Source organism: Anas acuta, chromosome 15 (genome assembly GCF_963932015.1).
Source record: "Anas acuta chromosome 15, bAnaAcu1.1, whole genome shotgun sequence".
In the NCBI taxonomy this organism is placed as follows: Eukaryota; Metazoa; Chordata; class Aves; order Anseriformes; family Anatidae; genus Anas; species Anas acuta.
The window spans coordinates 9,773,443-9,794,402 of record NC_088993.1 but is presented as its reverse complement, the minus strand read 5'-3'; the positions used below and the strand labels follow the sequence as shown (position 1 = coordinate 9,794,402).

The 20,960-nt window shown below is 36.2% G+C and overlaps 1 protein-coding gene across 3 annotated transcripts in view; it reads left to right on the top strand.

Moving 5' to 3' along the window:
• SMG1 (SMG1 nonsense mediated mRNA decay associated PI3K related kinase) overlaps window positions 1–20,960 on the top strand; it is a 66,169-nt gene that overhangs the window by 38,861 nt on the left and 6,348 nt on the right. For all 3 annotated transcript variants that reach the window (XM_068698804.1, XM_068698802.1, XM_068698803.1), the window contains 29 exons: window positions 200–309; window positions 655–802; window positions 1,174–1,333; window positions 2,039–2,159; window positions 2,773–3,021; window positions 3,321–3,605; window positions 4,590–4,734; window positions 5,002–5,140; window positions 5,446–5,676; window positions 5,775–5,952; window positions 6,748–6,909; window positions 7,203–7,420; window positions 7,612–7,766; window positions 8,752–8,974; window positions 9,795–10,041; window positions 10,640–10,869; window positions 11,447–11,695; window positions 12,088–12,226; window positions 12,315–12,424; window positions 13,415–13,633; window positions 14,056–14,246; window positions 14,837–15,009; window positions 15,400–15,679; window positions 16,372–16,644; window positions 16,764–16,998; window positions 17,532–17,758; window positions 19,016–19,166; window positions 19,257–19,446; window positions 19,673–20,142. In XM_068698804.1, coding sequence (XP_068554905.1) covers window positions 200–309; window positions 655–802; window positions 1,174–1,333; window positions 2,039–2,159; window positions 2,773–3,021; window positions 3,321–3,605; window positions 4,590–4,734; window positions 5,002–5,140; window positions 5,446–5,676; window positions 5,775–5,952; window positions 6,748–6,909; window positions 7,203–7,420; window positions 7,612–7,766; window positions 8,752–8,974; window positions 9,795–10,041; window positions 10,640–10,869; window positions 11,447–11,695; window positions 12,088–12,226; window positions 12,315–12,424; window positions 13,415–13,633; window positions 14,056–14,246; window positions 14,837–15,009; window positions 15,400–15,679; window positions 16,372–16,644; window positions 16,764–16,998; window positions 17,532–17,758; window positions 19,016–19,166; window positions 19,257–19,446; window positions 19,673–20,142 — 5,908 coding nt within the window. The remainder of the gene's footprint in view (window positions 1–199; window positions 310–654; window positions 803–1,173; window positions 1,334–2,038; window positions 2,160–2,772; window positions 3,022–3,320; window positions 3,606–4,589; window positions 4,735–5,001; window positions 5,141–5,445; window positions 5,677–5,774; window positions 5,953–6,747; window positions 6,910–7,202; window positions 7,421–7,611; window positions 7,767–8,751; window positions 8,975–9,794; window positions 10,042–10,639; window positions 10,870–11,446; window positions 11,696–12,087; window positions 12,227–12,314; window positions 12,425–13,414; window positions 13,634–14,055; window positions 14,247–14,836; window positions 15,010–15,399; window positions 15,680–16,371; window positions 16,645–16,763; window positions 16,999–17,531; window positions 17,759–19,015; window positions 19,167–19,256; window positions 19,447–19,672; window positions 20,143–20,960) is intronic.

Sequence of the window (20,960 nt, the reverse complement as noted above, 5' to 3'; positions counted from 1 at the left end):
AAAATCTAACCGTTTGGTGCAGTAGTATTGCCTTTCGTTTTGCAAAACCAGGATTTTTGCTTAGAATTGGTAACTTGTGCTCTGTTAAAACTTCAGGGTTTTCATTTGAATCTTTATTTTTTGCTAATTTGAATATAAGTTATTAAGATTCTGGAATGAAAAAAACTGTGAAAATAAACCTATAAACATTGAATTGCAGATCTCTGAGCAGCTTTGAGTCTGGAGAACTTGCTGAATGCACTGAACAACTAGAATTATTGCCAGGAGAAAATATCAACCTACTTGCAGGAGGATCCAAAGAAAAAATAGGTATATTACTTCAAATAAGAAATATTTTTTTCATGTGTGTATGTATAAATGACAAACTGAAACTTTTGAATGCAGTTTGCTCTGTTCAGTGGACTGACTTGTAACCTTTATGAATCAAGCTTCAGAATGATTGGCCATGGTAATTCTAAATGTTGTCACAAGGTTGTGTTTTTTTAGATCTGTGTTTTCTGGAGTTAATGTGTTTTAAGTAACATGTCGTCTATGAATATGAATATATACACACAAAAATGGTTTATTTCCAAAGTTCCCTGCTTTCAAAAATGCATTTTTAAACTGCAACATTTGGCAGTTCTGGTTGTTTCCAATTTTTTAATCTCTTTGTAGACATGAAGAAGCTTCTTCCTAATATGCTAAGTCCTGACCCAAGAGAACTTCAAAAAGCAGTCGAAGTACAACTTTTGAGAAGTTCAGTGTGTCTGGCAACAGCTGTAAACCACATAGAACAGGAGCAAAAGTGGCAGTCAATATCTGAGTAGGTTAAAATGTGCTGTGCTATGAATGTATCTTTACAGTATCTTTACTGTAAAAAGCTGTTCTGGTTTGTTAAACATAACTTTGTGGAAAAACATACACTGTTTTGTACTTCAGCATCTATGGTATTGTTTGTTTCTAGCTTAGGCTGAGGGACATAAATTGATCTTTAACTTGGAGATTGTTAGCTCTTTGAGTTCTGCTTCTTGTCAGTTAAACAGTATCATATTGTAACTTGTGCATGATTTTGCAAGATTTCCTCATCATTCAAATTAAGATGTTGAATTTGCTTTTGTGTTCAATATTTTTGGTATAATTATTTTCTCTTAAATAGTTTAATGAAAGTAACTGCTCCAATAACTTTTATTTCAGAAATGTTATAAAGTACTTAAAGCAAACATCACGAATAGCTATTGGACCTTTAAGACTTTCCACACTCACTGTGTCTCAGTCTTTACCGGTGTTGAGCACTCTTCAGTTGTACTGTTCTTCTGCTTTAGAAAACACTGTATCCAACAGGCTGACATCAGAGGTATGCCTATGCGTTTAAAATCTAAATTTGAGTAATATTTTTTATTGAATTGTCACATAATGAAGTTTTGAATATGGAATGTAGAATCAGTTGTTGAGGTTGGAAAAGACCTTCAAGATTAACAAGTCCCAGCATTAAACTATGTCCCTTTGTGCCATGTCCACATGTCTCTTAAATATCTCCAGGGATGGGGACTCTTCACTTCCATGGGCACCTGTTCTGATGCTTGGCTACCCTCTCCATGAAGTTCTTCCTAATATCCAATCTAAACCTCCTCAGCTTAACTTGGGACCCGTTCCTTTGACCCTTGTCAATCACACTGTAAAAAGGTCTCATTTAGTTTTCTGAAATCCTTGGACTTTTTTTAATTTCAACTTGAGTTGGACTTATTTCTATAGCTATGTCATTTCTTTCAGTTGCGTTTACAGTAAATCACAGCTATGTGGTAAGAATGTTACGTTGTATTTAGAATAAATACATCAACCTCTTTAAAAAACAGCTAACAAAGCTTTAAAAACAAAATAAAAGTAACCTTCAAATATTAAAAAGTTACTTCATTTTTTTACTTGTTAATAATACAATTTGGCTACAGATAGAGATAATAAAGTTTACTTTGAACTAAAATGGCCTTTGGTTTTAACAAATTAAAATGCATCTTAATAAATATTTCTTGTGACAACTATACAACCTTTATGCTTCTTTCAGGATTGTCTTATACCTCTCTTCAATGACGCTTTGAGGTCGTGCAAACAGCATGACGTAAGACCATGGATGCATGCACTGAGGTACACAGTGTACCAGAATCAATTGATGGAAAAACTTAAAGGTATTTAAGCTCTTATTTTAGTGTTACAAAAGGTAAATGCAGAATTTGAACTTAAAACTTCTGTTAAAAGCTGCATCTGCATCCTTTTGTATTATTTAGATTTCTTTCTAAATTCAAGGTTTGTAAGAGTCTTGCGTTATATCCAGGGATTTCAATTACTAGTGTAATGCAGACACTGTCTTAAAAAAAAGTTCTGCATTTGTTCTTCTAATCAAGCTTTGCTTGCTCATCTCTTCATGCTTTAATTGCTTCACTTTTGAATGCCTCAATATTATCAATGAGATTTTAAAAATAGTTGTGAAAGTGATTTAAAAATGCAGTTTGTTAAAAGGTAATGGAAGTAAAATGTTGATCAGATACATTTCTTAATTGAAAAGACTGCTTGTAGTCAAAAGTTCTGTCCAGCAGACAGTCTGTGGATATGTTTTTATTTGTTTCAGAGGAGATAAATATTCTAGATAAAAATGAAATAATTGAAATTTCTTAAAGAATTTCTAGGAAATAAGGGTTGAGCAAGTTTTTTAACTGCTGGCCATATTGGACAAACTATGCCGCAGGTACAACTATTGTTTGTTTAATAATTTTGTTTAGAATGTCTTGCTTTCTTCTTCAGAACCAACAGTCCCAATTAAGAGTCATCTAATGGAGCTGGGCTTAACAGCAGCAAAATTTGCACGGAAGCGAGGAAATATTGCCCTAGCTACAAGATTGCTTGCTCAATGCAGTGAAGTTCAGCTAGGAAAAACCACCACTGCACAAGACTTAGTCCAGCACTTTAAAAAATTGTCTGCACCAGGTCAGATAGATGAAAAATGGGGTCCTGAACTTGATATTGAGAAAACAAAATTGTTATACACAGCAGGTGAGTTTTTGCTAATTGTTGTAGATCCTTGATCTTCTTGTCCTCATAACCAGGCTAATTTCCCTGACCTTGAGTAAATCATAATAGGACAGTATCATTAGGAATTGCTTTCATCCTATATCTGTTGTCTCAATCTTAAAGTGTCTTCAAACGATCCTTTCTTACTTTCTATTTTTGACTTTAAAAGAGACTTTCACTGTCAACTATGTTGTTACAATCTGTATCCAAATATGCTGAATTTCAGACTTGTTTGGAGTTAAGTTAAACGCTACTGAAAATACACTTTTCATGATGTGCAGGTCAGTCAACACATGCCATGGAAATGCTGAGTTCTTGTGCCATATCATTTTGCAAATCTGCCAAGGCTGAATATGCAGTTGCTAAATCTATTCTTACACTGGCTAAATGGATTCAAGCTGAATGGAAAGAAATCTCCGGACAGCTGAAACAAGTATATCGAGCTCGACAGCAGCAGAATCACGCTGGTCTGTCTACGTTGTCTAAAAACATATATACTTTGATTGATCTCCCAGCTGTTAATACACTAGAAGAAGAATATCCCAGGATTGAAAGTGAATCTACAGGTAGAAGTGTTCTCCTACTTCCTTGTTTTTTGATAAATAGTTACTGATGGTTCCAGTAAGGGATAACACCAGTTATATTGATAACGTGAGCAATCCATCACTTATGTACTTATTTTACTAATGTGCGTATGAACAGTGTGCCTCTGTCTATAGGCAAGAATCCACAACTTAAAAAATAAAAATAAACAATACTTACTTGTAACAAGAAGAAAATATGAGATGATATCTTCTGGTATTTTTGTCATTCTGTGCCTGAACAAGAAACTGGAATTTCTTTATAGAAGAAGGATATAAAATATTTTTATGATTGGCTCCTTTCAGATTCTACATTTGTTAAAGTTTGAATGAGAGTAGATCTTTTAGGTTAAGCATTGAAACACCTACATTTTGAAAACCCTGATAAATGTGAGAAGTATTTACCTTAGGTTTTCTCGTGATCTTTAATCTATGCTTAATCTGAACATTTTTCTTGTTGCATCAAGTGCGCTCTAATTCCCAATTTTTGCCAGACTTTTCTTCAAATGTCAAGATAACTCTCTTTGTTTAAAAGTGGATTTAACCTATAATTCAGTACCTCTTTTTCCAGGGTCAGAATTTGTAGAACCGTTATTAGATTATCAAGTAGTTGGTGTTTTTTGATTTGATGAAGAAGAAAATTAAATATGCAAGTAAATATACACGCTGCCTTAGGTACTTCATAGAAGTCTGCTTTCTGCACTTAGATGTCATGAATCTATTGCTTTCTGTGAAAGAGAAAACAGTTGTAGAGCACAGGCAGTGGTTGTTAGCAAATGGAAAACTGGTGTTTTGTAGCCAATGTCAGAACTGAAAAATAATTGTGTTTTGGAAATTTTGACTCTTTGGGAACTGGCGTAGCCAAAAAGAATTGTGTACTTACAATACTTCAATATTATTTTGTAAGTTGAGGAAACTAGAATTATGTTTTACGTCATAAAATATGTTATTCTGTTTGTTTTGTTACAGTAAATATTGGAGTTGGAGAACCTGATTTTATCTTGGGACAGCTGTATCACTTGTCTTCAGTACAGGCACCTGAAGTGGCCAAGTCTTGGGCAGCCCTGGCTAGCTGGGCTTATAGATGGGGCCGTAAAGTAGTTGATAATGCCAGGTAAATTCATTCTAACATTAAATATATACAGCATAACAGATTCTCCTTTTTAAGACAAAACCTAGCATTGTATTTATTATTACAGTTCTCTGCGGTCAGAAGACACACATGAGCAGGGAACTATTAATATTCTCATGCCCTTTCTAAAAAATTTATTTCTGAGCTCTAGGATGAGGATTTATCCTTAAAGAAGTTATTTACATTCAATGTTCATGGGCTCTGCAAATATGAATATACTGGGAATCAATAACTTGTTAAATGTTACAGTCAGGGAGAAGGTGTTCGTCTGCTGCCCCGGGAAAAATCTGAGGTTCAGAGCTTGCTTCCAGACAACATTACAGAGGAAGATAGAGAGAAAATCTATGGGATTCTCGGTCAGGCAGTGTGTCGTCCAGCTGGGATTCAAGTGAGTGTAAATTTGGTTGCTTAAACGTTCACCTTTGCTGTGAAACTTATTTTTCCTCTAGTTGTCATTCGTATTAACACTTGTAACTGCTTTGTAGTTAAAATTCAGATAAATGCACAAGTTTTCTAAGAAAACAGCTGTTAACTAAGTGGTAACTCATCTGTTCTAAGGACTGTGGTAGGACAGTGATGTAATACAATTGGGTGCGTTGCCCAAACAAAAAAATGGATTTGCAACTAATATGTGCTTATATAAAAGGTTGGGAGACTTAGTCAAAAATCTGTTCTCTCTTTATTTGCATTTAGGATGAAGATATGACTCTACAAATCACTGAAAATGAAGACAATGAAGAAGATGATATGGTGGATGTTATATGGCGTCTGTTGTTAACAAGTTGTCCCTGGCTTTCAGATCTTGATGAAAATGCAACAGAAGGGTTAATTAAAGTGTGGAGGAAAGTTGTAGACAGAATCTTCAGTCTCTATAAACTCTCCTGCAGCGCATATTTTACTTTCCTCAAACTCAATGCTGGTCAGGTTAGTGTCGTGCCGATTAGCAAAGTTCGGTTGCAAACATCTCTAAATGATTATGTGAACTATATACTTAGCTTACAGAAGTATTTCTTTCATTCAAGGTTCCACTTGATGAAGATGATCCTAGGCTGCATCTAAGAAATACTTCTGAACAAAGCACTGATGATGTTATCGTGATGGCAACCTTAAGACTATTGCGGTTGCTTGTAAAACATGCTGGGGAACTTAGACAGTATCTAGAGCATGGGCTAGAAACTACACCTACGGCTCCTTGGAGAGGTAGGTATATGTTACTTAGCTCTTAAATTACTTTTTCATGCCTTCACTAAATATAAGCAGGAAGTTATTCATTGCACTTTCATAAAATTTTGATTTAAACTTCATGGAGTGAAAGCATTTGTCTAGTAAATAACTTTATTCATGGTGTTCTTCCATTTTCTGGCATGCATTCTGATTGTAGAATACGTAAACAGCACTGATTCTCCACCTGTCTTGAGACATTGAAAGGAGAAAGAAAATGTAGTTTGTGAAGTATTACATTATTTTACCACTCAAAATAATGTATTTTTTTCCCAACTACAGTTCAGAAAAACATACGAGGCTAAAGCCAGATGTCTCAGTAGTTGTCTGTCACTGCACTACTGTTTCAGATTGATCAGGAATTTTCCCACAGAATGTTATTGAATCAAAGTTTAGAAGGCAGCAGAGGAGGAGGTCAACTATTGCAAAATCAGGCATTCATTTGAAACATCCGGTTACGTTAATTTCAGGAACTACTAGTGTGACTCCCTTATTTTTTGAAAAATCATAAAACATGTAATGTGTGAAATTGAATTTCTAGTGTTTGACTAAAGGATTTATAAGTTTCATCTGATGTCATGCTTGTTTGAGTTGAAGGAGAAAGCAAGTAATTGCCTACATTGTGAAAGACCATTATTTAAAGCCAAAAGAAGCTTTTGGGAAACTAGACATTTACATTCTCTTAATGCATGAGAGGCTTTTAAAAAACAAAAATTAAATGTATCATCTGAAGTGTTCAGAAATGATTCAGTATGTTTTTTCTTGTTTATAAAGGTATTATTCCTCAGCTCTTCTCCCGCCTCAATCACCCAGAAGTTTACGTTCGTCAGAGTATTTGCAACCTACTCTGTCGAGTGGCTCAAGATTCTCCGCATCTCATACTGTATCCTGCAATAGTGGGAACTATTTCACTTAGCAGTGAATCCCAGGCCTCAGGTAAGGAGGAAAAATCAAAAATTCAAAAATATTTTAGCCATATTGAATATACTGGATAAAGTGATTATTTTTTTCAGTGACTTTGATACTTTCTATCTTAAGAACTTTGGTATTTTGTAACCTTCCTGAAGCCTTTTATTTTTGATTTACCAGTTTGGCAAATAAGTTCTCAATTTTATTGTTAATTATTGGCCAAGTACATGATATAACACAGGGCTCTGATACTAAATGAAGTATCACCTGATGTAGGTAATATTTTAACATCCTTTATTTCCATTTTTTTCCAAATGTAGGGAACAAGCTTCCTTCTGCCATTCCTACTTTGCTAGGTAATATTCAAGGAGAAGAACTGTTGGGTGGTGAATGTGATGGAGGGAGCCCCCCAGCTTCCCAAGAAAGCAGTAAGGATGACACAAAAGTTGGATTAAATGAAGATCAAGCAATGATGCAAGACTGTTACAGCAAAATTGTTGAGAAACTCTCTGCTGCAAATCCAACAATGGTATTGCAGGTAAATAAACCAAATGTATGTTACTTGTGTTCTTCGAACCACAAAATACGTACTTTGTGTAACTTGTGTAGGGCTGCTGAAAGCTTGGTGCATCTTAGGTGCTTTTTGGCTGTCATCTTTCTCAAGTTGTTCATGTACAATGATAAGTCATACTAGTACTTCTTAAGTAATTGGATTTTTATTTTATACAGGTTCAGATGCTAGTGGCTGAGCTGCGCAGAGTTACGGTTCTGTGGGATGAACTTTGGTTGGGAGTTTTACTGCAGCAGCACATGTATGTCCTCAGAAGGATTCAGCAACTGGAAGATGAAGTCAAGAGGGTCCAAAACAACAACACTCTAAGAAAGTAGGTTTTTCTTTTTTTTTGCATAATTCAAGTAAAAATAGTAACTAAAATTGTTGTTAGTGAAGGATATTATCAAAAAACTGATCAAGTGTTGCTCCTAAATTTTACCGTCCTAGCTGCTGCTTTGTAAGCTACTGACCTTATTCAAAAGCATTTTGAAGCTGCGTACATCCAGTACTCCAATGAAACAAGAAGCAACAACAGAGTCTGCCTGTGAACCTGTGTTGGGATTTCATTAGTAATAATGTGTTAGAACCCAATGTGTATTGAGTTGTGGTTTGTGATCCTATAGTTCCCCATTTCCAAAGTTTTTCTTATAACTCAGCTGAGATGAGGACAAACATGTTGATGGGTGAGACCTGTTTGGAGTTTACAGTAAATGCACGTCGTTGGAGTACACAGAACATCATAATTTGCTTTTGATTTTCAATGTTGAGCAGGTCTTTATCTGTTATCTGGGTTCTCCTGTGAATGGATTAATGGAAGAAAGCCATTCACTGGACACTTGGCTAAGCTTAAAAACACCTCTTGAATTCTACAGTGAAGTCTGAAATGGAATAGGAGAACAGGGCAATCAGTCATCCTCTTCCCCTTCTTTAGGGTGGGGTACATCTTCAGGAATTAGTAGTTAAGAGCTTTTTTAATAATGATAATTAGTTGCTTAGGATGCTTTAAACTCCCTGGGCTTCTCCTTTAGGTCTCCAGTGGTTTAAAAAAAAAAAAATCAAAAATTTCAGTTTGAAAAACAAAATATGATTCCGTGTAGCAGTCATTTCATGTGGAAATAAATACTGCTTTCCATTTTAAGATGGTCATTCTTAAAGACCTCATTGTAGAGGGATAATTTTTGTGACTCGGTGATCTTGGAGGTCTCTTCCAACCTAGATGATTCTGTGATTCTGTCTCATTTGCACTCTATTTTAATGCTTTGCTTTTGAAGTAACTTGTTTCAATGGAGCTAAAAGGATTTTTATTTTTTTAATAGAGAGGAGAAGATAGCAATCATGCGTGAAAAGCATACAGCTCTAATGAAGCCCATTGTATTTGCTTTGGAACATGTACGGAGCATCACTGCAGCTCCTGCGGAAACTCCTCATGAGAAATGGTTTCAGGATAACTACGGAGAAGCAATTGAAAATGCACTAGAGAAACTTAAGAATCCTTTGAATCCTGCTAAACCTGGAAGCAGCTGGCTCCCATTTAAAGAGGTATTATATACAAGACTAAGATTATAATGTAGAGACTCTCCACACTATTACTGCAGCATGTGCTTGTATCACTCCGTAGTATTGTATTGCTATTGTCTTGGCATTTCAAAACTGCTGCCTGAAATTTTGTCTTCTCTGCAATCACCTTAGGTATGCTTCACGCTGAAGCACAGTGACTTCTAACTCTATAATGAATGGTACTGATACCTCAACTGTCTGCCTTATTGCATATCTCTAGCCAGTGTAATTATTTTACTTTTTAAAATTCTCTATCTTCTGGTGTCTGTGATCCTGTCAGAAAAAAGGGCAGTGGGCTTCAGGTTTTTTGGTCAATTATGTGATCTTCTTTCTCTTCAGTTCCCTAATAAACTACCACAAATATGTATTTGTGTTGTCCACATGGATATCCATAGCCAACCCGGTGTTTTTTAAAAAAAAAAAAGCCTGATAAAACTTGTTTTGCAAACAGACTTCTTTTGTAGTTCTTTCTGCTTTGCAGAACAAGCAGGCATGCAGATACGTAAACAGGATGTTACTGAAGGTTGCTGTCTTTGTCCACAACTGAAATTCAGGAGCAAACTTCTTGAGGAGTTTGGTTTACTGTGACTTTGGTGTTTATCACTTGCTGCTTAAAGGATGCTTAGATTTTGTCACCTTCATCCGAAGCTATAAAAGGATTAATAGGGTGCCAAGGGTGAAAAGCAATTTCAGAAAATCTCCATGCTTTCTGGAAGAGAAAATAAGATGTCTTTTTTTTTTTATTTTAATATTAGCTGTTAAGGTTAACCTCAACCTAAATCAAAAACTTTCTTTGTAATAGGTTATGCTAAGTTTGCAGCAAAGAGCACAGAAACGAGCTAGTTACATTTTACGGCTTGAAGAAATCAGTCCTTGGTTGGCTGCCATGATGAACACTGAAATAGCACTCCCTGGAGAAGTATCAACCAGAGACACAGTCACAATTCATAGTGTGGGCAGCACCATCACAATTCTGCCCACCAAAACCAAACCTAAAAAGCTGCTTTTCCTGGGTTCAGATGGGAAGAACTATCCTTACCTGTTCAAAGGTAGGAAATTGTTTTTCTCATAGAAGTTACTGTTTCTTTTTACAAACGACACAGACTATATTGGAGTTGGAAAGATGCGTAGTTACATCTACCTGCATAATACTGAATAAACGTTTGGTCCATCTACTCACTCTTCCTTTTGTTCTACCTCATACATATTTATATATTTAAATATATATATTTAAAGATTTTTGCCTTCCAAAGTTGAAAGTCAGGGTTGTTTCAGATCTTTTTTTCAAGGGTAGCATCAGTGTGTTCTGCCTGCACACTGATTAAAGTATCTGGGCACACTTTTCCAGAAGCTTAAGGTAGCACCCAGAAGAGAATTCTTGAGACTTCTTGCCTTCCCCATTAGGGAAAGACCTGTTCACTGTGTTAGTTATTGTGTGTACTGTTCACAGACAGCTGTGATAAACCGATTCTAGTATGTAAATGCTATGTCAACATTTTGGTTTAGGCTGAACTATTCACCCTTCATCTGCATAAATTATAAAGCTATTCATAGTCTGAAATGAAATAGGATTTCAAAAAATACTAAGTTTTGAGCTTCAAGAAAGGTATTCTTCTTGCCTAGAAACTAACTTTTAAATTAACACAGGTCTGGAAGACTTGCATCTAGATGAAAGAATCATGCAATTCCTATCAATTGTGAACACAATGTTTGCTACCATTAACCGTCAAGAGACACCGAGGTTCCACGCAAGGCACTACTCCGTGACACCTCTGGGAACAAGATCTGGCTTGATCCAGTGGGTGGATGGAGCTACACCTTTGTTTGGTCTTTACAAGCGGTGGCAACAGCGGGAAGCTGCTTTACAAGCACAAAAGGTAATGGCAGTACTCTCTGACATCTAGGACAAATCAGAAGGGCAGCATTTATTCTCATTTGCTTTTGCAATTCTAAACAGCACAGTTTTAAAAGATGTGGGGTTTGTTCACAATTAAGCGGAATGGTTCTGTGTATTTGTATCTATTGGGATTTTACCAGATGTCAAAGAAATTGTGTATATATCTTGTATATTTACTTATATGTATGACAGTATCTAATATAAATATACTTTTCTGTCATGATAATTCAAGGAGAAATGTTTTCAAACAAAGAGTTAAAATTGGTTTAAACTGTTTTAATTTCACATCTCATTCTCCACTCCTTTTCCATTTTCAGTGTAGTTTTTATGGTGGTGTTTCCAAAATTGACCTTGGCAAGAGTAAAGTTAGGCCAAAATGTAGTGTTTTCAGTATCTTGAGTTTTTTTTAACTATTGAACTTGAAAATAATTCTCTGAGCCATAGAAGTCATTGTTGTTAGAGTTTATTTTGTGTTATTCTCATGTGGAATGCAGGAAACTTCTCTGTGCTAATGTGAACTGTGATATGTAAACTAACATTTTTTTAATCTCCTTTAGGCTCAGGATTCTTATCAGACTCCTCAAAATCCTGGAATAGTGCCTAGGCCCAGTGAACTTTATTACAGTAAAATCGGACCTGCTTTAAAGGCTGTTGGGCTTAGTCTTGATGTGTCACGTCGGGACTGGCCCTTGAATGTCATGAGGGCTGTTCTAGAAGAACTGATGGAAGCAACTCCCCCAAATCTCTTAGCTAAAGAGCTCTGGTCATCATGTACTACACCAGATGAATGGTGGAGAGTTACGCAGGTAAGTTACAACTATCTGTTGCCTTTTAAAGGTTGTGCTTTGAATGGGATGAGGGGCAAAAAAGGCCTGGGATGTGTTCAATCAATTGATGCTTCTGAGTTAGGTGAGCTAGCACTGCTGAAGTTTCAAGTAACACGAAATGTTGGTAGGAAGTGTTGTAGTTGTACCATCTGGAATAAAAAGTGGGTGTATACCTGATAGCTCTACAGTATTAAACTAGGTTTATCAGCCTAAGAAATGAAAACTCTTGTAAGATATCAAATAGGAAACAGCTTGGAAAAAGTTGGTTTTGATTTGTCTTACACTTAAAATAATGTTTTAAGATGGTAGTCAGTCCAGTGTGTTGGCAGAGGATTCCCACAAATAATTTTTTCCTGAAACTCTCTTTAAAGTCGTATGCAAGATCCACTGCAGTTATGTCCATGGTTGGCTACATCATTGGTCTTGGAGACAGACATCTGGATAATGTTCTTATAGATATGACTACAGGAGAAGTTGTCCACATAGATTATAATGTTTGCTTTGAAAAAGGTAATTTAAAAAAATGCCTTATATTATTCTAATAAAAGGTTTCCTTTCCTGGTAATTAAAAGAAACAACTTAAAATTTTATCTTAAAGGGAAAAGCCTTAGGGTACCAGAGAAGGTTCCATTCCGGATGACACACAATATTGAAACAGCACTTGGAGTGACAGGAGTAGAAGGGGTTTTCAGGCTTTCTTGCGAACAGGTAAGCTCAAAAATTTGCAGAAAAAAAAAAAGGGCTATCAAATAATCAAATATTGTCTTAGATACCTTTATGTATCAACAGCAGAATGCTTAATAGAAGCCTTGATATTCAGGTTGATTTACCCTTTTACCCTTCTGGAATATATACTTGGCTAAATACTCACTTTCATCAAATATAAGTAGTTTGATTAAGATGAACTTGGAAGAAAACGTAATGGCCCAAAACTAGACTGTTCACTCTATATTCTTTTATGTAAATTCAGTGAATTACTACTACTAAGTAGCTAAAATTATTGGTAAATTTCTGATGATATTCAGGTTTACTAAAAGAATTCAGACGGAATGGAATTTAAGAAGATACTGATTCATGCCGCATAAAGGGAATATTTTTTTGAGCTCTAATATAAAGTCTTAGCAAATGCATTCCAGGGCTTTGTTTTTTTCCCTAAAGGTGTTTTCAGTCTTGGTATTATCTTATTTTCTCATCCATGCTAAGTAGATAAGGTGGCTTTTCATAAGAGTTGTGGCTGTGACAGTTTTCTGTTTTGTGGCTTAGTCTTATAGATGTACTTTTAAAAAAAGTTAGTGGGGGGAGGACAAAAGGGATGTGACATGAGCATGGTTATCTTCTTACTGTTTGACACCAAACGAATAAAGATTAAATGCCTTGAAGTTTTTCAGGACTCTCTTATAAATGTGACAGAAGGTTGTTCCTTTTTTTTTTTTTTAAAGCTCTGAACAAAAGAGTTTTTTTCAAGTGGCTGTTGCAAGAGTTTGTGTGGAAGGCTAGAATGCAAACTTTAGTGTTAGTGATGTTAGTACAGGTTAGTTGTGTTAGTATGTACTGTGGTGCTCTTCCTGTGTTTGAGGTGTTTAGGAATAATTGATGGATATCTGTAGCTATTCAAACATGGTACTTGAAATGCAAAATTCCACTCCTCTGCAAGGATAACTCCAAATCAAATGAGTCTGTTTAAAATACATGATACAGGTCCTTCATATCATGCGGCGTGGGAGAGAGACTTTGCTTACGTTGCTTGAAGCTTTTGTTTATGATCCTCTGGTGGACTGGACAGCAGGAGGTGAAGCAGGATTTGCAGGAGCTGTCTATGGTGGTGGTGGCCAGCAGGCTGAAAACAAACAAAGCAAAAGAGAAATGGAAAGAGATATTACACGTAGTCTCTTCTCTTCAAGAGTGGCTGAGATAAAGGTGAGTTCGTTACAATGCTTTTCGATTATATAACTGAAGTAGCCTGTGTGCTCACACTTGGTTTATTTGCATTTGAGGGTGCTGGAAACAGGTGGTCATTTGTTAGAATTATTTGACAAAATCTATTGAGCTAAACAGCATTTGTTTTTTAGGGAGGTGCTTACATGGAACTTGCCAGTGTTTAGTTTTCCCTTTTGTGTGCTTAACTATAAAACATGTTTTTTTAATGTTTGGCCTGAGGCTAGGGGTAGAAAAAATAGATGCTTGGAGAGAGCAATCTAAATAATTTCCTTTAAGCTTTAGACCTGTGGCACTGGAGGTAGTCCTAGATGAACTACATCACTGAAGTTAAGTGCTGTCATACATTTTCTCTTACTGTTTGAATTAAGTACAGTTCTCTAAGTTCTGTATCTTGTTTTTAGGTTAACTGGTTTAAGAACAGAGATGAAATGCTGGCTGTGCTTCCAAAATTGGACAGTAGTTTAGAAGAGTATCTGAACCTGCAAGAACAGTTGACAGATGTAGAAAAATTGCAAGGAAAACTACTGGAGGAGATTGAATTTCTTGAAGGTGCAGAAGGAGTGGATCATCCCTCTCACACACTTCAGCACAGGTACATTTGAGCTAGGAAATCTCATAATAATGTAGTTGTTAGTTTAGTATGTATTTGTAAGCTAAGTGTTAAAAATGTGTTTGAAAGAGATTAATAGCTGGATAAAAGCTATTCTTACAGTAAACAAGTTGTTCCTTCTACAGAAGAACGATTAAATCCATTTTCCTGATGAACATTCTTACGTCCTAGACCTTATATTCCATCAGGATAACCTCTGCCATTCCATGTTGCACATTTGACTCACAAGGCAAGACAGAATATGTTGAAAGCTGGCTACCATTGGATTAACTGCATAGATGCATATATCAATAAATGCATTATTGATATATAGTACAAAAGTTCTTGCATTTGTTTGTAATTCTTAACTTTATTCTTCAAGTTTAGTTAGAATTGATCAATGATTTCAAAATTGCATGTATGTGCAGTTGTTTTGTAGGAACACAATTATTAACAACACTTAGGTAATAGATGAGAATGTATTAATTTTCTGGTCAACAAGTTAGTGCAGTATTGTTCAATATAGTTTTGTATTTAATATATCTAAGTGCTATTTTCTTGTAGTACTTGATTCTTTGGCTTCATTAATTCAGGTATTCTGAGCACACACAATTGCAGACTCAACAAAGAGCTGTCCAGGAAGCAATTCAGGTGAAGCTGAATGAATTTGAGCAGTGGATAACACATTACCAAGCTGCTTTCAATAACTTAGAGGCAACACAACTTGCAAGTCTGCTTCAAGAAATCAGCACGCAAATGGACCTAGGTATAAAGTGGTGATGGTGGTTTTCTTTGTCTTAGTGGTTTGAAAAATAACTGGACTTCAATATCAGACTTGGGCTTTAAATTAGAGGATACTCAAAGACTTGTATATATGAAATGAAAAAATGGGGTGCTTCAAAGACTGATTTAGAGCACTTCAAGATTTCTCTTCTTAGCTGCCTGAAGCAAGTTGTCCATCTTGCCCTAGCTGTACATGAGATTATTCACTTGTGTTGAGATCAAAATTACCAATATGAATTCTTAATACCTCCTTTACCACAGGTAAAAGACTGTTATTTTCATTAATGATGTTAATGCTTAGTATTTGTATGCTGTAAAACTTGTATGTTTCAAAGATAAGTGAAACCTAATTTTCAAATGTCTGTCTTTACAGGTCCTCCAAGTTATGTACCAGCAACAGCGTTCCTGCAAAATGCAGGCCAGGCCCATCTAATCAGTCAGTGTGAGCAATTAGAAGGGGAGGTTGGTGCTCTTCTGCAGCAGAGAAGATCTGTTCTACGTGGTTGTCTTGAACAATTGCACAACTATGCAACAGTGGCTCTTCAGTATCCAAAAGCTGTGTTTCAGAAGCACCGAATAGAACAATGGAAAACTTGGATGGAAGAACTTATCTGTAACATGACAATAGAGCGTTGTCAGGATATCTTTAGGAAGTAAGTTGGCAGAATAACGGATTGTTTGAAAAACTTAATTGTCAAGCTACTTGAGGATTTCAATTTTTCAATTAAATGCTTTTGCAAGGATTAATCTAATTATAAAGCAAAACAAGATTAAGTTGTAATTCTGGAAGTCTGAAGAGAGACAAAAAAATGCATTAAAAATACTGTTCTGGAGTTTAATCTGTCTGCCACAGAAAGAAAAACCCAGTGACATTATCCTGTATTAAACAGGCCTCAGGATAGTGGTATTTGGGGTTTTTAGGAACTTCAGTATTCAAAAATCACTTAAACCAATTAAAATTTATTTTCCTCTTATGTCAGGCTTTCAAGCATTTTTTTTTCCTCCTGAAGTCAAGGCCACTTCAGAATTATTACTGGTTAGCTTGCAAGATCTAGATTATGTTCAAGAAATACATTTATTTCCTATTCCTTACCTTCTGATCCTCCTTTGTCCATATGACTACTGTTTGGCCTCTCTTTGCAAATAATTTTGAAATAAGGTGCACAGTGAAATTATGATAGTGTCACTTTGGTAGCCGTCAACTGCTGTGGTATTTCAGATTTGATACGAAGTAGGTGATATAGTAACTGCTCAGATGTGGAGTATTTTTCTTCCCCATAGAGCAGAATGCAACATGCTAGAGCTTGAGAAAGGCGAATTTTGTCATTGTTTGTTTGCTTTACAGGTATGAAATGCAGTATGCTCCTCAGCCACCTCCAAGTATGTGCCAGTTCATAACTGCAACAGAAATGACTCTGCAGCGCTATGCAGCAGATATAAATAGCAGGCTTATCAGGCAGGTGGAGCGTTTGAAACAGGAAGCAGTTACTGTACCTGTCTGTGAAGAGCAGCTGAAAGAAATTGAACGTTGCATAAAAGTTTTCCTCCATGAAAATGGAGAGGAGGGCTCATTGAGCTTAGCAAGTGTTATCATCTCTGCTCTTTGTACGCTGACAAGGTGAGCTGCCCGTTTTGAATTTTTCTGTATGCATTCATGCTTGAGACCATGTAAAAGGAATATTCATAGCTATGTGGAGAATGCAGTATCAGACAGATCATCTGTTATAATCTGTCCAGGCGAAATCTAATGATGGAAGGTGCAGCATCTAGTGCTGGAGAGCAGCTGGTTGACTTAACTTCAAGAGACGGAGCCTGGTTCTTGGAGGAGCTCTGCAGCATGAGTGGGAATGTCACGTGCCTTGTGCAGCTGCTGAAGCAGTGTCATCTTGTACCCCAGGACTTGGATATTCCTAACCCAGTTGAAGCATCAGAAGCTGTTCATTTAGCTAATGGAGTATACATCTCACTTCAGGTGATACTTATTTTTTTGTAATATCTTCTTCCCTCATCTTCAACCTTCTAGGCCTTCTAAGCTCTGGAAAGCTTTTTATTCTTTTTCCCTGCTTAGTCCAGACAGTTTATCAAATCGTACAGTTAGTAATTTAACTCGCTCACGTTTTCTTTTCTATGGTGCAACTATGTTGTTTTATAAAATTGATTTGCCAAGTGTGATTGGTCTACACACCACTAATCCTCTGCTGAGGATTGCTGTAAGGTATTGCTGCTGTTGCTGTTGAAGTAGTTGTTGCTGCATTGTGCAAATGTTAGACCTTTGCGTTAGTTTGGGTTCTAATATGTTGTGGTTAAAATCTGCTGCTAAACCTAAATTTAGAGAGAACAATATTCCTGACTGTTCATGGGGGAAAAAAAAAACCTTGACTGACCTGCATCACGTTAGATTGTAGATATTTACTGCAGGTGTAATACTGAATTTAGAAAGCTGTTGCATATGATACTTTTTGAAGAGTGGAGATTCCTTATGTTTTCCTGCTGAATTTCCAACAGGAATTGAACTCAAACTTCCGGCAGATTATTTTTCCTGAAGCGCTTAGGTGCTTAATGAAAGGAGAGTATACTTTAGAAAGTATGCTCCATGAATTAGATAACCTTATTGAACAAACAACTGATGGGGTCCCTTTGCAAACGCTGGTTGAATCTCTTCAAGCCTACTTAAGAAATGCAGCTATGGGATTAGAGGAAGAAACACATACTCATTACATTGATGTTGCAAGGTAAGTAATTTACTTCTTTTAGTACGAGAGAGAATGAAGACAGTAGAATCATATTAGTTTGTTTGAATTTGATTGTTTGAAGTGCAGACTTTTCTTGCCCAAAAATACCTTAAGCAAAGTGCAGCATCTAAAATGTGTACGTTTCCTCTGGGTGCATGTACATACATTTATCTACACACATGTATGCATAGATTTTATGGCTAAACAGAGTTTATGGTAAGAGGAGCATTTACATCTATTTAAGATAGACTTCTGAGTTGTTTGGTAATTGACTTTTTCCGTAATTTGTAGTTAGGATTTTGCATGAAATCTTTGAGGGATGCTAGAAATAGAAACTGGTCCCTTAGTTTGTGGGAGAAACCTGTGAAAAGGAGAGCTTGTAACTGTGACACTATGCAGCTATGGCATTCTCCTCTCATCTGGAGCTTTGGAGAGCAGCTTTTGTATAATGAATCAGTGACTTGATTTAATAACAAAACAAAAGCCTATGTATCTTACAATGTGGGACAGTACCTTCCTGGGAAAAGTGCTTGCTGGTCAACTGAGCTGATTCAAAAGCTTCCTGCCGAGTGAAAGGAGTGGTCTTGCTGCTTCCTCTGAGACAGTTGCAATGGCTCCATAAGCGGTATAATGAAGTTTGCTATACCAATTGAAAACAATTTATTATTTTCTCTCTAAGTTAATTTTCTTCCTGCTTAACCTGTTGGCAAGCCTGCTCATCTTGGTAGGTGAGGGTCAGAAGTGATATAAGGGAGGGAGAGGATAAGACCATCCTTTCAGGAGTGGTAAGCTGTTAAACCATCTCAGCCATAACCTAAGATCTCATCCTCCACCCTTTTAGCCCATACGTCGTTCAGTCTATTATATATGTGTACATTGTCAAAGTCAGTACTTGTTTTTAAGGAAGGAAAGGTAATATTTGCATTATTTAATATTCCTAACTTTTTTTACCATGCTCAGAGGAAGTGCAGACTGTATCCTCTACCTATCATTTGACTTTATAGTTGATTCTTTAATACAGTCCTGTATTACATAACATCCTTGACTGTTCTCACAAGTCCAGCATTAGAACTCATGTGCAGAATCATATGGAAAAGGGGAGGACAAAGAGCCCAGGGAAAAATTCAGTTTAATTCTGAACTGCTCTAGCTGTAGGAACAATGAGTTTGAGAAAATCCTGTTTCTGTTTATTTGTTGGAAACTAAGTAAAAACATGTAATTTTTCCTTCTTTCTTTTAAAAACATCTTTATTTTAAGAGTACTTCATGCGCAGTATGGTGAGCTGATTCAGCCAAGGAATGGTTCTGTTGATGAAACTCCCAAAATGTCAGCTGGTCAGATGCTTTTGGTAGCATTTGATGGAATGTTTGCTCAAGTGGAAACTGCATTTGGTTTATTGATTGAAAAGGTATTGATTTGTTCTTTTCTAAGTACTCTTTAAGCCAGGAGTATTAGAGTTTTATAAATCAGAACTTTTTTTTTCCTTTATATTGCTCAGCTAAACAAGATGGAAATACCTGTTGCGTGGCGTAAGATTGACATAATTAGGGAAGCCCGCAGCACTCAAGTTAACTTCTTTGATGATGACAACAATCGGCAAGTTCTAGAGGAAATTTTCTTTCTGAAGAGATTACAAACAATTAAAGAATTCTTCAGACTCTGTGGTACTTTCTCAAAAACATTGTCAGGTAAGTGCATGTTACCAATACGCAGCATCACTTTGTCTACTCTTCATCCCATTTTCTTTAGAGGAGAACACAAAATGAGTCACTTGTATTGTAACTCCCCTTTCATATATGGCAAGTACCTAGAAGTTAAAAATAAATTCCTGTAATCTTGCTGGTTTTATGTCTGATAATATTTTTCTAGATGCATCAAATGTTTATAACAAAAATGTTTCTTTTCTCCTAAAAGGAATCAGTTCCCTTGAAGACCAGAATGCAGTAAATGGACCTGTACAGATTGTCAATGTGAAAGCCCTTTACAGAAACTCTTGTTTTAGTGAAGACCAAATGGCTAAACCAATCAAGGCTTTTACAGCTGACTTCGTGAGACAGCTTTTAATTGGCCTTCCAAATCAAGCTTTGGGACTTACTTTGTGCAGTTTCATCAGTGCTTTGGGTGTAGATATCATTGCTCAGGTAGAAGCTAAAGACTTTGGAGCAGAAAGCAAAGTTTCTGTGGATGACCTGTGCAAGAAAGCTGTGGAGCACAATATCCAAATTGGCAAGTTCTCACAGCTGGTGATGAACAGGGCAACAGTATTAGCTAGCTCATATGATACAGCGTGGAAGAAGCATGATCTAGTGCGCAGACTTGAAACTAGTATTTCATCTTGCAAGACCAGTCTTCAGAGAGTGCAGTTGCATATTGCAATGTTCCAGGTAAGACTACACCATGTGTTTATTTCCAGATTGTATCTGTGGAAAATTGAGATTTTGTTACTGTGTCTAAGCAGTATAGGAAATATATATTTTGTTGAATGAGCTTTAGAGTATTTTTGTGGATTTTATCACATTTAGACTATTCTGTAAATATGTAAGGAGAAGTGTTACAGCTAGTTTCTTTGGAAGACTTCCTGTCTTGTAAGATACAAATGTGAAAATTCTCTTGAAGTGAACACAAATTTTTTTTCAGTAACCATTAAGTCTTTTATTAGGAGAAAGAAAGCGATACATTTGCTTTCATACTAGCAATATTGTCCTATTCCCTCCTGCCTTTTTTTTTAATATAGAATATGACTGTAGAGAAGGAGCTTGCTTAAAGCAGAGGGTATGTGTTTCTGAATGTCATCATCTTCCTTTTCTTCTAAGTCTTAATGTGTGAAATCTCTCCTTGCTCCCCTGGTTGCCTCATTACAAAACATAAACAGTAGCAGGACTGATCCTGAAAGCATTGTTCTGAGACTTCAGTTAAATACCATTGTATACCTTGAACTTTATGCTGGTATCCAGTTGTATTGTAATATCAATGATCTGCATTTTATAGTGATTTGTAGGTTAAGGTCAGAGGCTTTGTCCGAGTTGATTACTAAGCCATTTCATAGACTGGTAAGAAAACTTGTCTGTTTTGGTTGTTATGCATCACAAGTAAATTGTTTCCAAATATTGATGATCAAAGAAATGTGAATAAACAACTCCTATTAAGTTAATGACTGATTAATGGTCATCAGAGTGTCCAAGCAAACAAAACATGGATCACA